The sequence below is a fragment of the Diabrotica undecimpunctata genome, chromosome 2, assembly GCF_040954645.1.
Source record: "Diabrotica undecimpunctata isolate CICGRU chromosome 2, icDiaUnde3, whole genome shotgun sequence".
Taxonomy (NCBI): Eukaryota; Metazoa; Arthropoda; class Insecta; order Coleoptera; family Chrysomelidae; genus Diabrotica; species Diabrotica undecimpunctata.
Genome location: NC_092804.1, coordinates 130,277,221 through 130,297,201, shown reverse-complemented (window position 1 = coordinate 130,297,201; position 19,981 = coordinate 130,277,221). Strand labels below are relative to the sequence as shown.

Sequence of the window (19,981 nt, the reverse complement as noted above, 5' to 3'; positions counted from 1 at the left end):
TCCACAATGCTGGTCAATAAAGTACTTTTTTCTACTTGAAATCTGAGAATTTAAAAAAAATAATTAGAATTCTAAAACCGCTTTAGAATTTAGTTATGTTGTGGGACGAGAAAAAAAGAGAAAAAATAAAACTTACCGATTTGCCGCATGGTTTACAAAATGCTCCATCTCCTTCTAGAGAAAGTTCCGAATAAGGTGCGATCCATAGCCTTAATTTAGATGTCATCTTTTCACACAAATATCTAAAACGTTTTAAAACGTGTTCTTTGCTTTTCGGTATACGCAACAAAACTAAACTAGGATATAGCAATTTGTGACTAAACTCTGATACAGTAACCGACTGTACAACTGATAATAAACTAATAAAGCTTAGGGATTTCCAAATAGTTAACCCTCAAGTCTCGATCAGGTACATTTTCCTAGAAATCTGTTATATAAACAAACCATTGATATTTTATTATTGACCCAAAATTTTATTATAGAATGGTTTAGTAATAGAATAATATCATGGGAAGTGCCATAAAATTTTAAAAAAGGCACAAATAGGCGGAATTTACGAAAAAAGGCAAAAAGTGCAAAAAACAATTATAATAGGCAAAATAGGCAAAAAAGGCATTTTGCCTATAATCCGAGCTTTATTCATGCATATTTTATTTTTATTTGTAATTTTATGTATTGTATATTTCTTTAATGCTGCATTCTTGTATTATTTTAACAGTGGATTTTTTCCATTTGTTATTAATTAATAAAAAAATAAATCTTCCATTATCTATTACACATTTCCCCGAAACTTTCACAGACCTGCTATATATAGGGTCTCTGCTAACACCTATGACGCTTTTATTTGGCCCTGGTGTATTCAAGGCTTTTGTATCAAGACGATATCGAAACCCTCTTAGCAGGAGTAATTTTGGAGAAAGCTTTCCTATTGTGCTGAAGGTTCACCTGTAGGAGCTTGATTGAGTTCATGGAGACATATTTGCTATCTCTTTTTGTCACGTTTCCATTTTATTTCCACGAGTTATGACGAAATGCGGTCAGGCACAACTGACTAGCATCCCCTAGGTATGAAAGTGTTACACCTCGAAATTGGCGGAGCGCAGCAGTAGCAGAACTAATCTCATCATACGATGAGTTGTATGCTACTAATTGATCATGGTCTACAAGTGTATGTGTGTATGTAGATTTTGTGTGTGTGGGTGTGTTTTTGTATCTGTAAGTGTGTGTCATATTAAATCAACAAAACTACAGTTATTGACATAGCTGCAGTGCTTACGTCATGTTCTTAGTTGATCCACTGGTGTTTATTTGGTTATATCTTATTCACATCTATGGTAGGTCCTATACACCCACAAGACTGTACTATTAGCCATTGGAGTATGCTGTATCGAAGATGAGAATTTCCTCATTCAGTCTGTTCTGTGTTAATTGGAAGTGAACTTGGCTCACAGTCTCAGGCCGGCACTCATTTAAATGGTCAGACAACAGCTACTGGAATACACAAAAAAAAAATAACATATTCGTATTGAAAAAAGTATAAGGAAGACTGGTGGAAAATGCGTTATTGAAAAGAATAAATAAGTTATTTTATTTCATTATTAAAAGATTCTTCCTTTTCCACGAGGAAAATGAATTTCCCGTTTTTGGTTGTATACCATAAATCACAAAAAATTTATTCAAAAAATCCTTTATAAAAGGTACAATAATATAAAAGAACCCTTTCGGGCTACATCACAGAACGTGTTCGGAATGACTATTGCATAGATAAAATTTAACCGTAGATTAATCAACACATAAATGTTCATGACAAATATCCCACTGTCTGTAATTCTGATTCATCTGTGTTAGCATAAGTCGAACTTCTACCATTTTATCATGTGCTGATAATGCTGTATTGTCGGCAAGGTGAATGTAACGCTTTATATCTAGAAATCTACTTCTAGACATATATGCACAAACAAACGGCACATTTAAATCTTCGGGAAGATAGATAAATAGATTTAGAGAGGTGGTCTTTTGGCCTATTCCACTGCGATCTTTTCAGATCTATTGTGGTCCTCTAGTCCTAGATAACATTCTCTAGCCTGACCCTTTTTATAAAGTCTAATAGCTTCGAGACTGTACCTTAGAACCTGCACCAGAGGCTGTACCAAAGAACCGCAGGTTTGCCAGACTGTCATACTGACATAAAATGTGCTCTGCTGTTTCTTCTTCGAGGTGACAGAATCTGCACAGGTCATCATCTGATAATCCATCAGCTTTAAGTGCCTATTCAGCTTACAGTGCCCTGTTAGAAGACCTACTATAGCTTTGACTGTTTTCCTGTCTTTGCTTATTAGGTCTGCCGTAAATTTAGGCGAATATTCCATAATGGACTGTTTCGCCTGTCTTTGTCCTGGTGAATTCCTCCACCATTTCATAGATTTGTGAACTACCCACTTCCTTCTAGCCGTTCTTGTTACTGACTGCAACGCCGCAGAAGGATTCCGGTCCAATTAATGGCATTGATAAGCCTTGTTTAGCCATTTCATCTGCTTTTTCATTGCCCTTATGACCCTCGTGCCCCGGTACCCAGGCTACCGTAACCTTGCTACGGTCTCCTAGTTTGTTTAGGGCACACACACAATTCCATACTAGCTTAGAATTGTCCTCTACAGAATTAAGTACCTTAAGCGCTGCTGGGCTATCTGTGAAGATGGCAACTTAACAGTACTTAAATAACAGAACGTAATTTCCTGACTTTCTGTTTCTTCCACGCATTGATTGATTGCTGTTATTTCCGCCTGGAAAACTGATCTGGCTTCACCCTTTATAAAGATATGAAGTGGTGGTAGATTCAGCAGGACTTCCAAAGATGCAGTAGGAGTTGTTTTTATGGCTCCCGTAATACACAGGCATGCTATGCCATCTTCGGGAAGACTCCAGTACATTCTTTCACTCGGTAGTTGGTGATATCCTGTGAGAAATAATACACCGACAAATGTTTGTATATCTGCCTTGGATACAAAGAAACTATGATTGTTGCAATGATAAGAATATAAATTAGTTTAAGTAACTATGTTATCAAATATATTGTCTTCAAATATCTCAACTTCATTTAAGTCTTGTAATTCATGTTTAACGATTTCAAACCACTCATTCCACCCTGATGTTTCTACCATACTAATATTTGTATAATTTTTTTCCATTACGGGCCTTAACACTTTTGTTTTCGTAATCTTTTTAACCACAGTGTCACAGGTACATCCTCTAAGTCTTCGTCTGAAGAGCAATGAACTTCAATTTCTCCTACAAGAGTCTTCGGGTAGTGTCAAATTTCCTTCCTTCATCCTTCTTTTCCTTTCTTCCTTTCACTTCCTTTTCCTTCTATCATCCTCAATGTCTTCCTCATCAGTTAGCATATCTAGATCTGGAGTCACTTCTAAAGCTGAAGGTAAACCTTCGTATTTCTTTCCGTAGAAATTTCGAACACTAATACTCTCAAAATCGTCTAGTTACCATATCTGTAACAAAATTGTACAATATCAAAAATACTTCCATACTCTCCCTATTCTCTCGTACTCCCATATCAAAAACCCTCTTATGAGTACAAACTAATTTTAACAACAAATAAATCTCGTTATAACTAAAATTCTGAAAAATTAATCACTTAAGCCCTTTACTAAACTTATTAAAAACCAATGTAAACCATTTGATGGTAAAAAGAAGTAAATGAGAGAAACTTATAGACGCATATGCGTCTATATTCTTTGGTTATCGTCTTAGGGGTATTTAGTTTCCTGTAATTACTAAGCATTGCAACTATTTTATTGTAGTAATTAGTACAGTGGAAGCTAATGGTTTAAGTAAGTATACTCAGTAAAGGCAATATTCCAAATTAAATAAAATCAAACTTCAACGTATTCGAAAATCAATTTAATTATTACAAAATATAAAACATATTAAACTTTCTGTACAAAAAATATATTCTACTTATATGGCAGCATGGAAATGTTTATAAATGGCAGCCCTATCAAAAACTTCCTATGTATTAATGTATTCGAAAATCAATTTAATTATTACAAAATATAAAACATATTAAAGTTTCTGTACAAAAAATATATTCTATTTATATGACAGCCTGGAAATCTTTATAAATGGCAGCTCTATCAAAAACCCTATGTATTAATGTTTTCATCTGGAATTGTCATGTCCCATATGCCTAAAAAATATTAATGAATTAATTATTCCAAAGTTATATTAATACATAATTCGTAAAAAATATCCTCTAGAGTACAATATTTCCAGAAAACCTACTCAAACAGATCATGTTATACATGAAACATCTAATTTCAACCCAACACAACATGGCTACTTTCAACAGTTACATTTATAAGCTTCTCAAATTTCCTCTTTCTAATGAGAACTTCAATTTAGAAGTTGGTACTCTTAAGCAAATTCCTTTCAATAATGGTTACGATCCTAACATAAATAAGCTTCTAAATAGAGTAAAAATTAAATTTGCAGCAAAGCTTGCTTATTCATCACAATGCTTGCTTCATCCCAATGCCACAAATAACATCAGGTTTTTCTTCTTTACTTATATCAGTAACATTTCCAAAAAAAATATCAAAACTTTTTACTTCTACAATTAAGGATATCAAAATATCTTTTAAGTCACACAACACTTCAGGTTCCTTTTTAATTAACACCAAAGACAGGATGAACACACTGGATAAGAGTGGTATTTATAAACAGAAATGTGATGATTGCGATGCCTCTTACGTAGGTAGAACCATCCGAAAGTTGTCTGTTAGAATCACAGAACATTTAAACAGACCAAACTCTTAAAAGTCCACTAAGACCAACAGTCCAGTAAACATAATTTCAATATAAATCCTGGTTCATCTATTTTACATGGCATTGGTAGGAAGAAAAACTACTTGGAGTTGGACTTATTAGAACATTTGGAAATTACTAAGGAAACAAATTAAAACCCTCACTAGCTTAATACTCAAATGAATTTAAATTGTACTAAATTTAAATCAATTTTTTTAAATTTTATAGCAGCTTCACGTAGGATACCCAGCTCGACTGTTTAGATTTCCTACACCGATTATATCCATTAAGAGTTTTATTAATTTCATATTTTAATTAATATTAACATTTCATTTCATTGCTAAACAAGCTTGTTCGTGATCAATTGATCTAGAGTTGGCGTTAATTACACTCTCCATATCTTTTCGTAATTTAGATATGCCATTTCCACAGTTGTATATTTTAACATAGTTGGTCTTGTGTAATGCTTTGGCATTTTCAATTTTATAGTTTTCCTATTGACTGTAAGTTTGACTGAACCAGTGGTATAATAATTAAGTGTGAACACAAATTGTTTTCAACTTTGATTTTTCAATATTCGAACTTCCGAAGCGGTAGGTCGACAATAATAAGCGCCCAGTGTCTTTTGCCACTAATTAACTCGATTTTAAATTAGTACAGGTGGTTCAAAGTTTGACATTAACTCAGTGTAATAAATAAGTCTATAAGCGACCCCCCCATGGGGGACGCGATTTCCCCAGAGACGCCAATAGGTGATTTAAACTTTTCATGTGTTAGTGATAATAGTGAAATGTATGTTAATGAATCCAGTTTAATCGAAAATTTTGATGATTCGACTGCAAAAATAATAAAACGAGTGACCGTACTACAACATTGCCAGAACCACAAATAACACAAAAAGCAGTAGCGATAAAATTTTTCAACGTCAAATCAGATAAGTACAATTTTAATAATGTTTATGTTTATATAGAAAAAACAAACAATGAAAATATAGGCCGTTTGCATCTCTTAACTGTCGCGCATATTTTGCATAAAAAGTTGAATATTCCTAATATTATTGAAATTAAAGGCATTGGAAAAAACAGAATTAGAGTTCTGTTAAGGTCTATTTCTGATGCAAATAATTTGGTTAAAAATTTAAAGTTAAAACATGAAAATTTGGTAGCTTATATTCCTAATCATCTACTAGAAATTAAAGGTCTAATCAGAGATGTTGATACCCAATACGATGAAAATTATTTGTTAGATAACAGTGAATCTCCCTCCCCCATATTAGGTTTTAAACGAACTTTTAGAAGGGCTGACACGGAAGGAAAAACTAACTATGTACCGAAAAGGACTGTAATAGTCACCTTTGAGGGAAATATTTTACCTAGCTCCATTGCAATAAATAGTGTATTTTTTCCTGTGGAAACCTATATTGGCAAGGTCACTCAGTGTTATAATTGTTTGAGATTTGGACATATCTCCAAGCAGTATCGCAGTACACAGACACATTGCATAAAATGCGGGAAAACCAAAAATGAAGATCATGCGTGCCAGGATAATGATATTCAGTGCATCCATTGCAATAGTAAGGATCATGTATCCATTTCCAAGAAATGTCCAAAATATGAACTGCAGAAGAAGATCAAAAACGTAACGATTGAGCAAAAAACTTCTTTCATCGAGGCAAAAACTTACTGTGAGTCATCCTTCTCGGGATTGTTCACTCAGAATAGATATTCCACACTAGAAAATATCGGAAATAGTTTTCCTCCCCTGTCACCATTCACAAAAAATTCAACCCCTTCTGCTGCCACGCAAGTAGTCACGCGTAGAAATCAAAACATATCATCAAATAATACATCACAACCCTCTTCAAGTCACTATAGTAAAGCGAAAAAACGAAAATTAATCTCTCCTACCCCACAGTCCCCACATAATGCACCTATGTTTCCTTTTAATTTTGGCCCCACCAGACCCCTTCCTGCTAATTTAAACATCCCTAATTGTCAAAATAAACCAGATCAGACAGTTTTACAAACACTTATTTCCAATTACATTTTTAATTTAATCACAAATATTCAAACTGTAGATGATATAAAAACAATAAGTCAAGATAGTATTTACCATGGAATAAAAACGATTTTGGAGGATATTATCAATAAATAACATCTTCACAGAACTTAAATCATTAAAAATTTTGCAATGAAATGCTCGATCCGTTGTTTCGAATAAAAACAGTTTACTTCATTTTTTAATAACTGAAAATATTGGCATTGCCTTATTAAGCGAAACTTGGTTCAAACCAAATCAGAATTATATATTTAAAGGTTATAATGTAATTCGCTAAGATAGGTACGACGGGTACGCAGGTGTTACAATATTAATTAAAACAACCATACCATTTTGTCAAATAAATATTAGAAACAATTTTAACGATGAAATTTTAGTCTGAGGTGCTATCGTAAAAATTAATACAACAGAATCAAGTTTTCTATCTATATATAGACCACCTACAATTTGTACTTCCAAAAATCCCCGCCTGTCACGCGGGAGACCGGGGTTCGATTCCCAGTCGGGGAGGACTTTTTTATTAATATTATTACATTATTGTCATTTTTAAATACTTATGGATATTGCATTTTAATTTGTATTGTATTATTATATGGAATTATGTTGCATTGTATTGTAGTGTATTTTTGAAGTTATACTTCTATACGCGCGGTCCACGTTGGAAATTTGTACGGGAGTGAATCGCTGAAATCATTACATATGTAAGATAATGAGTAAGAGAGAGACAGACGATATATTTTCTCTCCCTTCCTCTCTCGGGAATAAAAATGTTCCTTTTGTATATATATTTAATATTATCTATATAATAATATCTATATATTCTGTGTAGATAATTATATATATGTATATATATATATATATATATATATATATATATATAATATAATATTTATTAATATTATTATTTATGTGATATGTTTTGTATTATTTATTAAATGTTCATAATTAGTTTAGTCTTTTGTATTTCAAAATAATAATCTCAATAAATCACTGTAATATGACGTAAAACTGTCAATTTTGAAATCCATTTGTGTCATGTCTAATTGGCAAATATTTTACGTGTTTGGTTCATACGCTGGTGGATGTGAGTTCGAATCCCAATATGAATTTACAACATAATCCGAGTTGTTGGTTTTTGAAGTTATACTTCTATACGCGCGTTCGACTGTGGAAATTTGCACGGGAGTAACAAGCCTCGTTAGGCATGTTAAATTATAAATTAAAACTTGTAAATATCTCAAGAAAGTTCAAATGTGTACTTATATACACAACAAACAACAATTAAATATTGTATTTGTCAATGTCAGATAAATTGACAGTTGTATCACCAAACAATATTTTTTTTATTAATATTTTTATCATGTAAACATATGCGTAAGTAAGTTACGTATATTATCATTTTTAAATACTTATGAATATTGCATTTTAATTTGTATTGTATTATTATATTGAATTATGTTGCAGTGTATTGTATTGTATTTTTATATTAATAACAAAATTAACAATGAATTTTACTGCAGAGTATGTGTAAAAAAAATTTTTGCATTCAAGTCCTTTTATACTTATATGAAAATAAAAATATATATTTTAAAATATTGATTCAATCCTTCATTTACTTACTATACTCCTATTACAAGTCAAATGTTTATATACAGTAAACGATGCACCATATACCTGTATACCTAATTCTTTTTCGCTTTCTGCTCTCTCTTACCTATAACATTACATATGTAATGATTGTGCAGATTGACTCCTATATAAATTTGTTACGACGAACGCGTGTATAGAAGTATAACTTCTACCGGCAGTCCGACCGGACTGCCACACCCGTTTTTTTATAATGTCTCAATATCAATAGTAAAATAACAATAGTGGTAAACTCGACATAATTTCGAAAACTCAAAAATATATTTTAAGACAGATTTTTTAAGGACGGTAAACACATTGGTTAAAACCTTTCTTTTTAAACAAACTGCAACATTAGGCTTGAAAATGTTGTTCAATCTACCAAAGGCACCCATGTATCCTTCTTTGTGGATACTAGGTGTAATAAAATGCGTTATTTTGGTTACCACAAAAAATATACGTAAAAAGTTTACCTGGATACGTATCTTCGGGGGGTTGATATTTGTAACGATGTTTGGAACATTCATCCAGTCGTTTTTGCAATTCTGTAGGACTTAAATTCATGCCTGCATAAAACTAAAACAATATACAAATTATAAACGTTGTATTTACTAATTCGAATATTGTAAATGAATACCAGATATTTGACAATAAATACCTCTCGACACTGTACACAAGAAAACCCATTTAATAGTTTTCGGGCATGTCCTCGTACAACTGGTTCTGCACGTGGAGATATTTTGGGTTTTCTACAAACAAAAATATTGTTTTAAAGAATGTAATACATCTATAAATAAACGCAAAATCACCACATGTTTAATTATTCTAAAAATAAAATAAAAAGAGACGAAACTTCTGTATGGATTCGACAGAGGATTTTGAGACGTCTACAATCAGTTAATGTTTTAGCTGATTATTGAGGATCCAGCAAAGTTTTCGAATATACATTTTGTTTTTTTATTTACATTTATATTTTTAATCAGGCCTTATAATCTGCCATAATTCATAAGTATAAATTGATACAAATTAATTAACCGTTTCACTTTACGTTTCAATTACTCTTTTTTATCACCCGTCTTGTATCATGACCATGACACAAGTGTCAAAAGTAGAGTATCATCCAACTTTTGGCAATAAGTGTCCAACAGTTTCAATTTCACACTAACAAGTGTTTGCATCTATGATTATAGATGTGTCGCAACATGTTGTTGATGGTTAAAATATATATCGCTAATATAAATTTTTCACTGTTTACATTAGTACATATTTATGTCTGACGCAAATTTCGTGTAATATATATCAGATCTAAACGTACCTTAACGACGAAAGAAGTGGAAGATATATTTAGATCATTAAAAAATAACAAAGCAGTTCAGCTACTTTAGTAGAACTTATTTATCGATCGCCTAGGCTAGACTTAATTTGTCTAGCCTTTCCATAAAGTCTACTGCACCCGAGTGCTTTTTATCAATGTATGTACTCCACGTCCATAAGGGAGAACGGGGGAATGCCGGTCAGCGAGTAATGGCAGTCACCAGAATATTTACTTTTATTTGAATTTCGATCCCAGTAACGTGCTTCCACATAGTGGCCAGTTGTCCAAGTAACTTGCATGCAACTAAGCACATGCCAGTTGGTTGCTCTTGTCGCAGTAGGCAACTCGATGTTTGTTGTCTGTGCGTTGTAATTTTAACCGGCACGTAAATAAGCAATTATATAGTTGTGAACAGTGTTTTAATTGCTGCTTTCGGCACATTAAACGTTAGGATTCATAAACTATGTACATTCACATTGAAAGTTGACAAAAAATACCTCTTTCCAAAATAATCTAATGTAAATATGGCTGACTTACAATGGGGTATTGACAGTCTTTGACTGGTATAACCCCACGAGTGAGTGCCATTGCCCCATGATTGTGAAATATTTTATCTTTTACATTTTTTTAAAGTTTTATATGGCTATTTTAATATTGTTCTTTATATTTTAGAAACCACGACATCACATTCATTCGCAGTGCAAAATGGAAAGTTTATTAGAATATCGTCTAAGGATCACGCTATTCCTTTCAGTACCCTTCAAGAGAGACTTAAAAAGTCTACAACATGTGGTCCACGTCCAGGAAGAAAAGCTGTCTTTACTTCTGACTAAGAAGCCAGCAAAGTGAAATACTTAAAGACTTTGGCGAACATGTACTACGGATTGAGACCTATACAGTACAGTTCAGAAAAGTTGCGTTTGAATTTGCAGAAAAACTTAATAATCACCACAGATTTAACACAACAAGCTGGTAAAGAGTGGCTAGAAGGATTTTTAACAAGAAGTCCATACATTTCAGTGCGGAAACCTGAAGCAACTAGTCCTAACCGAACAAAAGGCTTCAATAAGCCCGAGGTGTAACCATTTTTCGAAAACCTTGAAAACGTGATGGAAAAATTTAAATTTACACCCAACAACATCTATAATATGGACGAAACAGGTATTACAACCGTTCAACAAAATTTTAGCAGCAAAAAGGCAAAAGAGAATAGGAGCTGTAACGTCTGGAGAAAGGGGACACACCACTACAGTTATTTGTACATTCAACGCTACAGGGACTTATGTTCCCCCTACTTTTATTTTTGCAAGACAACGGATGACACCACTTCTAAAAACCTGGATCTTTTTACAAATGTTCCAAAAACGGCTGGACTAATGATAAACTTTTTATTCAGTGATTAAAACATTTTAAAAAGTATGCCATCCCCAGTGAAACTGAACCAGCTTTACTAATTTTAGGCAACTATGGTAACCATATCACCGTAGAAGCTTATGAGTATTGCAAAGATTCATAAAGATGCTGTCGCTGCCTCCCCATTTATCTCATCGCCTTTAGCCTCTCGATGTCGTTTTCTTTAAACCTCTCAAGAAGGTCTATTACAGGGAATGTAATCTTTTCATAAATAGCCAGCCAACCGAAAGGATTACAGTTTATAAAATTGCGGAACTCTTTAACAAAGCATGCACAAATGTTAACAGGGTTGCTAAAACAATTTATGGATTTACATCCACTGGAGTATATCCTATAAACTGCCCCATATATTTCCCTCTAGAATCTCTAGAATCTGAGGTGGCTGGAATGTCACCATCTCATGATTTACAAACGGTGACGTTTCAAGATGTTACCCTGTTGCCTGATTTTTTAAGGAAGAAAGACCAAATAACGCCAGAAAGATGCACTCGCAAATTTTGATATCAACGCCATTCAAAGATCAGTTAGAAAAGAAGAAAGAAAAACATGAAGAGCGTTTAAAACTGTAAGAACGAAAACAAACTAAAATATGCTCTTAAAGTTGAGAATTATGTTAAAAAAAAATAATTAATTAATCTGATTATGTGGTGGACTGTCCAAATGAGACCGATTTATGTCAGGAATTTGGAGACAGTGACTCAGTGCACTTCAATGACAGCGAACTTGAAAAAAATCTGCCCAAAGGGTTTAGCCTGAAAAAACTACCGCATCAAAGTAACGTAGGTGACTTTCCTCTTGTGATTGTTTCCAATGAAAAAGCAAAGGAGAATTATCCGGCTTAAGTGATTGAACTGAGGAAGAACTATTTCCGTAAAGTTTATGCGTTCATATAGAGGTCAGTGGCACATATTTATTTTCCCAGAAGTAGATGACATGAGTTTCATCAATAAACATGACATTGTGTGAAAACTTATCAAGTTTGAAAAGCTTAGATATCGTAAAATAATGTTCCAATGGTTTGCTATGTTCATTTATTTTTGTTATGTGATAACCCTTTGTTTCCTAGGGGTTTCATTGTGAAACCACATACAAATAAATTTTTAGCTACGTCCTCAGTGGTATTCGACTGAAACCACTCACGGAATATGACGTATAAGGCTCCTCCTACTTTGAAATGTATCGCGCACCGCCATTTATATTCTCGTTATTCAGTTATTAGTTGGTAATAACACGTGTTTTGAACCGGGCTAATGGTATAAGCAATTTTGGTGGTTTTTGGATTATTTCGCTATGGCAGGTAACTTTATTTTTTATTTACAATATTAGAAACATTTGTATGTATGATTAATACTTTCTATTACTAAAAGTTTTCACTTTACAATAAGTATATTGAAGATATAAAATGCCGGTTTCATCCTGAAACCACTAGAAAACTAGATAAAATATGTACTTATTTTTTTATTTCAGGAAAAAAGTATATCCATTCAGAGAGCTAAATAATATGTCGTTGGGTGGTCTATTCACATTATTAGATAACATTCCTTCAGATGGCGAGTCAGATGAATCGAGTAGTGACGAAGAGGATTTGCTTGACATTGCGAATATGCCAATAATACTTGAAAATGACCAGCCAGACCAACATCAGACAATTCAGAGAATATTCCTGATGATGAAGCCTTCCCGGACGACGAGGACAATATTCCCCCTTCTATTTTGAGAGATATAGAATTAGCTGAAAGAATAACCTGGACTAACTCAGCGGCATCTTGCGTTACTAGTTCACTGAGGAAACCGGTCCTAAAATTCCAGATGATATGGAGAAGCCAGTAGATTTTTTTACACTTGTTCCCCGGAACTCTAATTGACAAAATTGTATTCGAAACAAACCTGTATGCTCTTCAGAAACGTGGTGGAAACTCTTCATTTACACCAAGTTCTGCTAAAGAAATTCAAATTTTCATTGCAATCAATATATTGATGGGAATCAAAAGGTTGCCCAGTTATGTCGATTACTGGTCACCTAGAGAGGAACTACGAGATCACTATATAAGTTCAGCTATGTCTAGAGATCGGTTTGCTTGGCATCTAGGAAACATGCATTTAGCAGATAATTCGGTGATGCCTCGTCGCGACTCTCCAAATTATGACAAGTTGTATAACGTTCGTCCTTTATTGGATACTTTATCAGAAACGTTTCGTTCTTCATATGGCCCTTCAAAACATCAATCCATAGACGAATCTATGATTCGTTTCAAGGGTCGTAGTTGTCTAAAGCAATTTAAGCCTCTAAAAACCATCAAGAGGAGTTATAAAGTTTGGGTTCGATCTGACGAGAATGGATATGTTTGCCAATTTCAAATATATGTTGGAAAAACTAACGATCAACCTGAAAAAGATTTGGCCAAAGAGTTATCTTAGATTTGACTCGAGATTTGGTGGCAAAAGGATATCACGTTTTCTTTGATAGCTTTTTCAACTCTGTGCACTTACAAAAAAAACTTAAATCAGAATGTATTTATGCGTGCGGCACTGTCAGGACTAACCGAAGAGATATCCCAAAAGACTTAGCATCTGACAAAGAATTACAGATCCTAGGACAATCGGACTGGAGGGTCAGCAAAGATGAACTGGTGTTTGTAAAGTGGAGAGACCGGAAAGTAGTGCATTTTTTGTGAAATCATCAAAACCCTTCAACTGTTTCCCGCAAGCAAAAAGACGGAAATTCACAAGTCGTGGCCTGTCCAACGATGATCAAAGAATATAACCAGTATATGGGCTACGTTTACAAAACAGATATGCTGAAATTTGTGTATGAGATTGACCGCAAATCAAAGAAATGGTGGCACCGAATTTTGTGGCATTTCATAGACATATGTGTTGTGAATTCTTTTATTTTTTTCCAACAAAAAACGAAATGCGCGGTTCCAAACCTGAAATTTTTAGGTTATCTGTAGCTTCAGGGTTTTTCGGCGCCAGTGGTAGTAAACTGTCACGAAGTAGGGTTGCTTCTCCTACAGTCACAGGGAAACATTTCAAAAAAATTGTGCCGTATGAGAAACGCTTTGACCAATGTTTGCATATGCCACAACACGGGACATATAGACGATGTGCTTTTTGTAGCACTAGTAAGGATCCTCACAGAACCAGGTGGGAGTGTGCCTTAGCGAAAAAAGAACTGTTTTTCGTTGTATCATAAAAAGTAACCTACGTTTTATACTATTATATTATTTAGTTATCAGATTTTTATTTGCTTAAGAAAAATCTTTAGTTTCCTAGTCGTATCATGTCGAAACCATGGAATATTAAAAAAAATACATAAAAAAAATATTATTTTTCACTTTTTTGCCTTTTAGTAACCCGATAGCAATAACTTCGATTTTTGGAAAACTTGGCTTTTGGGATCGTTCCTGTCAGTTCTCTGCGATCTTTGAAAAAGTATCTTGCCTTGACCTCAATTCTTCGACAATTCCTTTGGAATCTAAGCCCACCCTTTCGGCTTCGTGCTGTAATTCATCTTTAAACAGGCGATATATCCACAACGTGTGTCATGGCACCAGTTACTGAGCAGACGTCTGTCGTTGCTGGATAAAGCGGCATTTTACTTTTGCTCAGGCGCCAATTTCTGACAGGTAGCTCATTGGACACCAGACTCAGTAAACCGCAAGTTTAATTTAAATAAAAATATATTCAAATAATTAACAAAAAATAGTCATTTATTTGTGTTTTTGTCTACCAGTTTAAATGTGTTGGTTTCAATTATACCATCACTGTTCCATAAAACTGGATTTATGCATTCTTAACTGTTTGTACAATTTCGTCCGTAGTTATATTAAAGGTAAGTAAGCTAACAGACTTGACATGAAACTACATTAGTTTTATCAGTTTATTCCTTAAGTTCAGTATCACTAAATTTTTATATAAGGAAATAAACTGATCCAAACATTAACGTTTCTTACCTAAAATGCATTAAATAAGACATAGTTTTTATTTATCTTTGTAAAATCTATTAATCGCTACTAGTATATAATACCGAGTTTGATAAATTTTTTATTTAGTGATCGTACAAGTATTACGTAACGCAATTAGGGGGAAGAGGTGTTGTAAAACGTTTACGGTGCGTTACAGGGGAGGGGGAGGGGGTTTAAACAACGCGTTACGTAAAATTGTTTTTCACTTAAAGAAAAAAACTATGGAATTAAAATCTCTCAAGTGGCTGGACTGTATAATAAGATAAACGCAATACTCTAGTAGATAATGCAGGAAAAGTTATCATTGATGAACGAAAAATATTTGAAACATGGAGTAATTATATAACTGAATCGCTCTGACATTACAGTAAATCAAGAGGGGCCTGAAATTTTAAAATCTGAATTTCTATATACAATAAAATCAGTCAAAATCAAAGAAAGCAACTGGACCAGACAACACCCCAGCTTTTTCTTCTTCACGTACCATGCCCTTACAGAACGTTGGTTGCCATTATAGCGATTTTAATTTTATTCACTGTCAGCCTAAATAACAGCTGAACTCTTAAAAATTATACAAGAAGACCACATCAGTGCTCTAGTTAGCTTTTTACTGCTGTATGTACTACTGTTTAAAATAACTGGGGAATTGTTAAAGTCTGTTTTTATAGCAATTCCGAAGTAACAGCGTGCAAAAAGATGCGACGAATACAGATTAATTAGTCTGATGAGCCATATATTGAAAAGTTTTTTCTTTGCATTATTCATTACGAAGTAGACCTAGATGAAACCTAGTTTGGATTTAAGAATGCGCTGGGTAACAGTGAGGCAGTTTTTGGCTTAAATGTACTTCTCCAAGATTACGAAACGGCTTTCGATAGGGTGAAGTCAAACGCTTTTGAATATATTAAGAACCAATGTCATTGATGGTAGAGATCTACGTTTCTATGAATGTTTCTAGGACAAAATGTATGATTTCAGTCACCAACCTCACAACAATACTTCCTTACAGATAGATCAACAAAACACTTAGAGAATTATTAACTTTAAATATTTGGGATCCTACATTGCAGACCAACTAGATCCAAGTAAAGAGATAAAGTGTAGAATTGAAGCAGCTCACACAATGTTTCGAAAAATGAAATCATTTTTCTGTAACCACAGCTTAAACCTATAATTACGTTCAAAGAATGATCAAATGCTATATTTTGTATTATTGTTATATAGCACTGAGACCTGGACTCTGAAAGCTAATACGATCGATTGTATCAAGCAGCAAATGCCGCTCAAATGTCGTATGTTATTAAAAACTGTTCTATTTCTAATATTACATTTTCGTTTTTAATTGTATTGCCAAATTCAGAAGTAAATATATTAGTTTATGAGTTTATTACTAAAAAAAGTTAAACTACACGACTGCATGAGAAGAACCATACGGGATGAAACCAACCATATATGTGAGAATGGAGTAAGGAATATAGAAAAAATATTTACTTTCTTAGTGACAAATCAATCCCGGGGCTTTCTTCAAACAAAATTGCTTTTGAAAATTCATCAACTTCATTCGTAGAGTCCATTTCTTCATCATTTAGATTTTCTTGATTTTTTATACTTTTGGGAGTATCATCCTTATTAATGAAACTAAGCAGCTTTGTTATACCGATTTCAGATGCATCTTCATCTTTTATCCATTCCTGGAATGTTTGGTTGGTAGCTGTTGGTTCCTCCACAATATTTGTCAATTCATTGCTAAAAAATGTATAAATAATCCAAGATGCAATAAAATCTAATAAAAATAATAGCCACAAGGAAGATCAAAATAATGCTAAATACCATATAGAATTTAGACCATGAGATTGAAATGATACAAAAAAAAATGTAAAAGTAAAATAATAGCCACTATAAATGTATATGTCAAGCTAAAATATAAAATTTTATTCTATTCTTCGATTTCTATTATGTCCAGCGAAAATCTCTATGAAGGCATCTTCAAATGTTGCTAAAGATCTCATATCCTCTAACAAAGTACTCTCAATATTAATTATTACAAAAGCTGACAACCTCTTTTGTAATGTTGTATTATATTCATGATTTTATATGCCTTTATGGAATTTAATGGAATTTAATAGTTTCAAATTTTCAGCACATTTTATAATATACCTCATTGTATTGCTATTATATAGACCAACAATATTACAAGCAAAACTAACCACCAAATCGTTAAGACAATAGTGGAAAGCTGCTCACTGTATGGTTCAGAGCTGCAGATGACAAATAAAAGAATAGAAAACAGAATAAATGCACTGGAAATTATGTTTTTGAGAAGAAGTTGCAGATTACAACTAATAGACAAAGTGAGAAATGAATGAATTAGATGAATTAATGAATGAAAAGGAGAAACTAAATGATGAGATAAAAAAACAAAAATTACTCTGGTATGGACATATTTGAAAGATACATGAGACAAGAATACTGATGAGAACTTGCAAATGGAAATCAAATAGATTGATTAATTTTAAGCCTACCTTTGTAACTATATGGAAAGAACAGATGTGAAGACATGAGAAATATGGGAATATGTGCTTGGCAGAGGAATGTGGTGAGTAAGGAGCAATGGAGAGAAATGCTTGAGAAGACTAGGACCCACGCAGGGCTGTAAAGCAGAATGATGATGATGAACAACAGATGTAGCTTCTGCCATTTCCAGTAGATTCAAAATTTTACAAACATAGCACAAAATTAATTGCTAAATTTACTAAATAGTTGGGACTAAGTTCAGTGAATAGAGTATACTTAAATCTTAAAATCACTTTGTGTGTAGTGTATTTCCATTTCTAATTTACCAATCCATTTCAGAAAACTATAGTACATTACACAAAATAATAAATTAACAACATACCTTGTTTCTTTTGTAGAAATTTCATGAAATAGCTGGGTAAGTGTTGATTTCTGGGTTTTCTTAACATTTCCTCTTTTCTTACCACTCCTTTTAGGGGATTTAGCTTCTGGAGTACACTCAATAAAAAAATTTTCTTTATCAATTCCCCTTAAAATATTTTTCTTTAGACAGTCTATTTTGTCTTTTTTATGTTTTGTAACATCCTTCTTTCTCTTTGAAATAAGTGTAGGACTGTCTTCTATACAAGTATCGTCATCTGATTTTGAGAGATCTATAATGGGAGATACTTGTTCAACATGTTTTAGAGACTGGTTTATAAAGATATCAGGGCTCTCCAAATCACTTGGTGCTGGTTTATGATCAGTGTTATTGTTAGGTAAATCCACCTGAAGTTCCAATTTTGGAATATTGTGAATTGTTTGTAAGCTGCAAAATTATGAAAGCATTAAAAATTTGAATAAAGTTCATGAAGTAGAAGCTGAAATAGCACAAAACGTTTCATCCTAAAAATTAATTTTACAGGTGCAATTAACTCACATTTAAAAATATTAAGTAGTAAGATAAATATGCATAATTGATGTGAAAATATGTGTGTCCAATTGGCAATGTCTGTGTGTGATGACTTATCAATTACTAGAATAAACTGTAACTGCCAGTCTTCTTGACACATATTTTTGTCATGCAGTTAGTGGAAAAATAATGATTTTTTAACTCAGATGTGGTTGTCAGTATATAAAAATAATATACTTAAGTATATTTTGCATGAACCATATGAGTATGATAAGCCTATTATTATTGATAATTTTGTTAAGGTAAAATATATTGCAGAATGTATTAATAAAATGACATTGCACTAAGTATCAAGTAAAGACAACTAATTACATAATGTTACTACAGTCAAGTGATAATCTGTGAAAATTGAATAGTTACCAGAACAATATTTTTTACTTTTAGTGAAATGCCTATTCAAATTAAATATGCAACTTACATTGGTTGGGCTGGTGAAGTAATTTGTTCTTTTAATTCGGTATTGTCTTTTAATTGTCTTTTTAATCCATCAAATTGTTGTTCTAATGCTTGAGATATATCTAAAAAATAGAAACATAAAGTTGTCAAGAAATAAATCTGAAAAAATGCATACTTTGGAATTCTGCTTTTAAAGCTGTAAGCAACATAGCCGCATTTTGCAATTCTTGTTTCTCATTATTATATGAGTGTAAAACATTATCGTTAAAGAGTCTTTTCCATTGAATATAAGCCTCTGCTTCCATTATTTAAATCATAATAACAACATATTTTCAAATCAACTGTAAAGTTCCTGACATATGTCATGTCATGTGGTGTGACATTCTGCTTCGTTTTAATCTGCTCTTCTTTTAGAAATGGAATTATAATTGCGTAGAGCTAGTTGCCTATACAATGGGGCAATGTTTTGATTAAATGCGTGCGCTATGCAACTTGAGAAGGCTAATTTTATTTTTCACTTGCAAATTATTTTTTATGTTACCTTGGATACGGTTACCATAAACATACAACTTGTCTACAAGGAATTTGGAGAATTATTCCTGAAAGTAAGCCAATATTATGATCTCATTTATATCAACTATTTTATCTTTCAATTCTTATTGAATAAATATTTTGTACTATTTGTCGTACAATGGCCTGGATTAAAGCAAATACTAAATGCTTTTAAAAAACTGAATAGAAATGAAATAAAAAAGGTAAAGATTAATTCTAATGGCAGAGTAATCTTGACTTCAAGAAATCCTCCAAAAACCATGTGGAATATCATAAATAGACAACGAGGAATATCTGGGACTCTACGTCAGGCTCATACCGTCACTCCAGATGAGTTTAATAATCATTTTTCTCAAATTGCCCACAACT

General features: G+C 32.9%; 1 protein-coding gene across 1 annotated transcript; it reads right to left on the bottom strand.

Annotated features, from left to right (window-relative positions):
- Positions 1 to 3,902: 3,902 nt before the first annotated feature.
- Positions 3,903 to 19,422, bottom strand: LOC140433443 (uncharacterized). Its single transcript, XM_072521444.1, has 7 exons — positions 19,236 to 19,422; positions 19,083 to 19,182; positions 18,095 to 18,520; positions 16,690 to 16,944; positions 9,161 to 9,251; positions 8,976 to 9,078; positions 3,903 to 4,201 (listed from the first exon to the last, which is right to left on the bottom strand). Exons 1-7 carry the CDS (start codon positions 19,363 to 19,365, stop codon positions 4,158 to 4,160), a joined length of 1,149 nt encoding a protein of 382 aa, XP_072377545.1. The 5' UTR covers positions 19,366 to 19,422; the 3' UTR covers positions 3,903 to 4,157.
- Positions 19,423 to 19,981: the final 559 nt, after the last annotated feature.

Excerpts from the sequence above, each read along its gene's own strand:
- LOC140433443 (XM_072521444.1), bottom strand. The coding sequence starts at position 19,365 with ATGGAAGCAGAGGCTTATATTCAATGGAAAAGACTCTTTAACGATAAT. Across the intron at positions 16,945-18,094 it reads ATTTCTACAAAAGAAACAAG|CAATGAATTGACAAATATTG; the intron begins GTATGTTGTTAA and ends TACATTTTTTAG. Across the intron at positions 9,252-16,689 it reads ATTGATTTGTCACTAAGAAA|AAAACCCAAAATATCTCCAC; the intron begins GTAAATATTTTT and ends TTTTGTTTGTAG.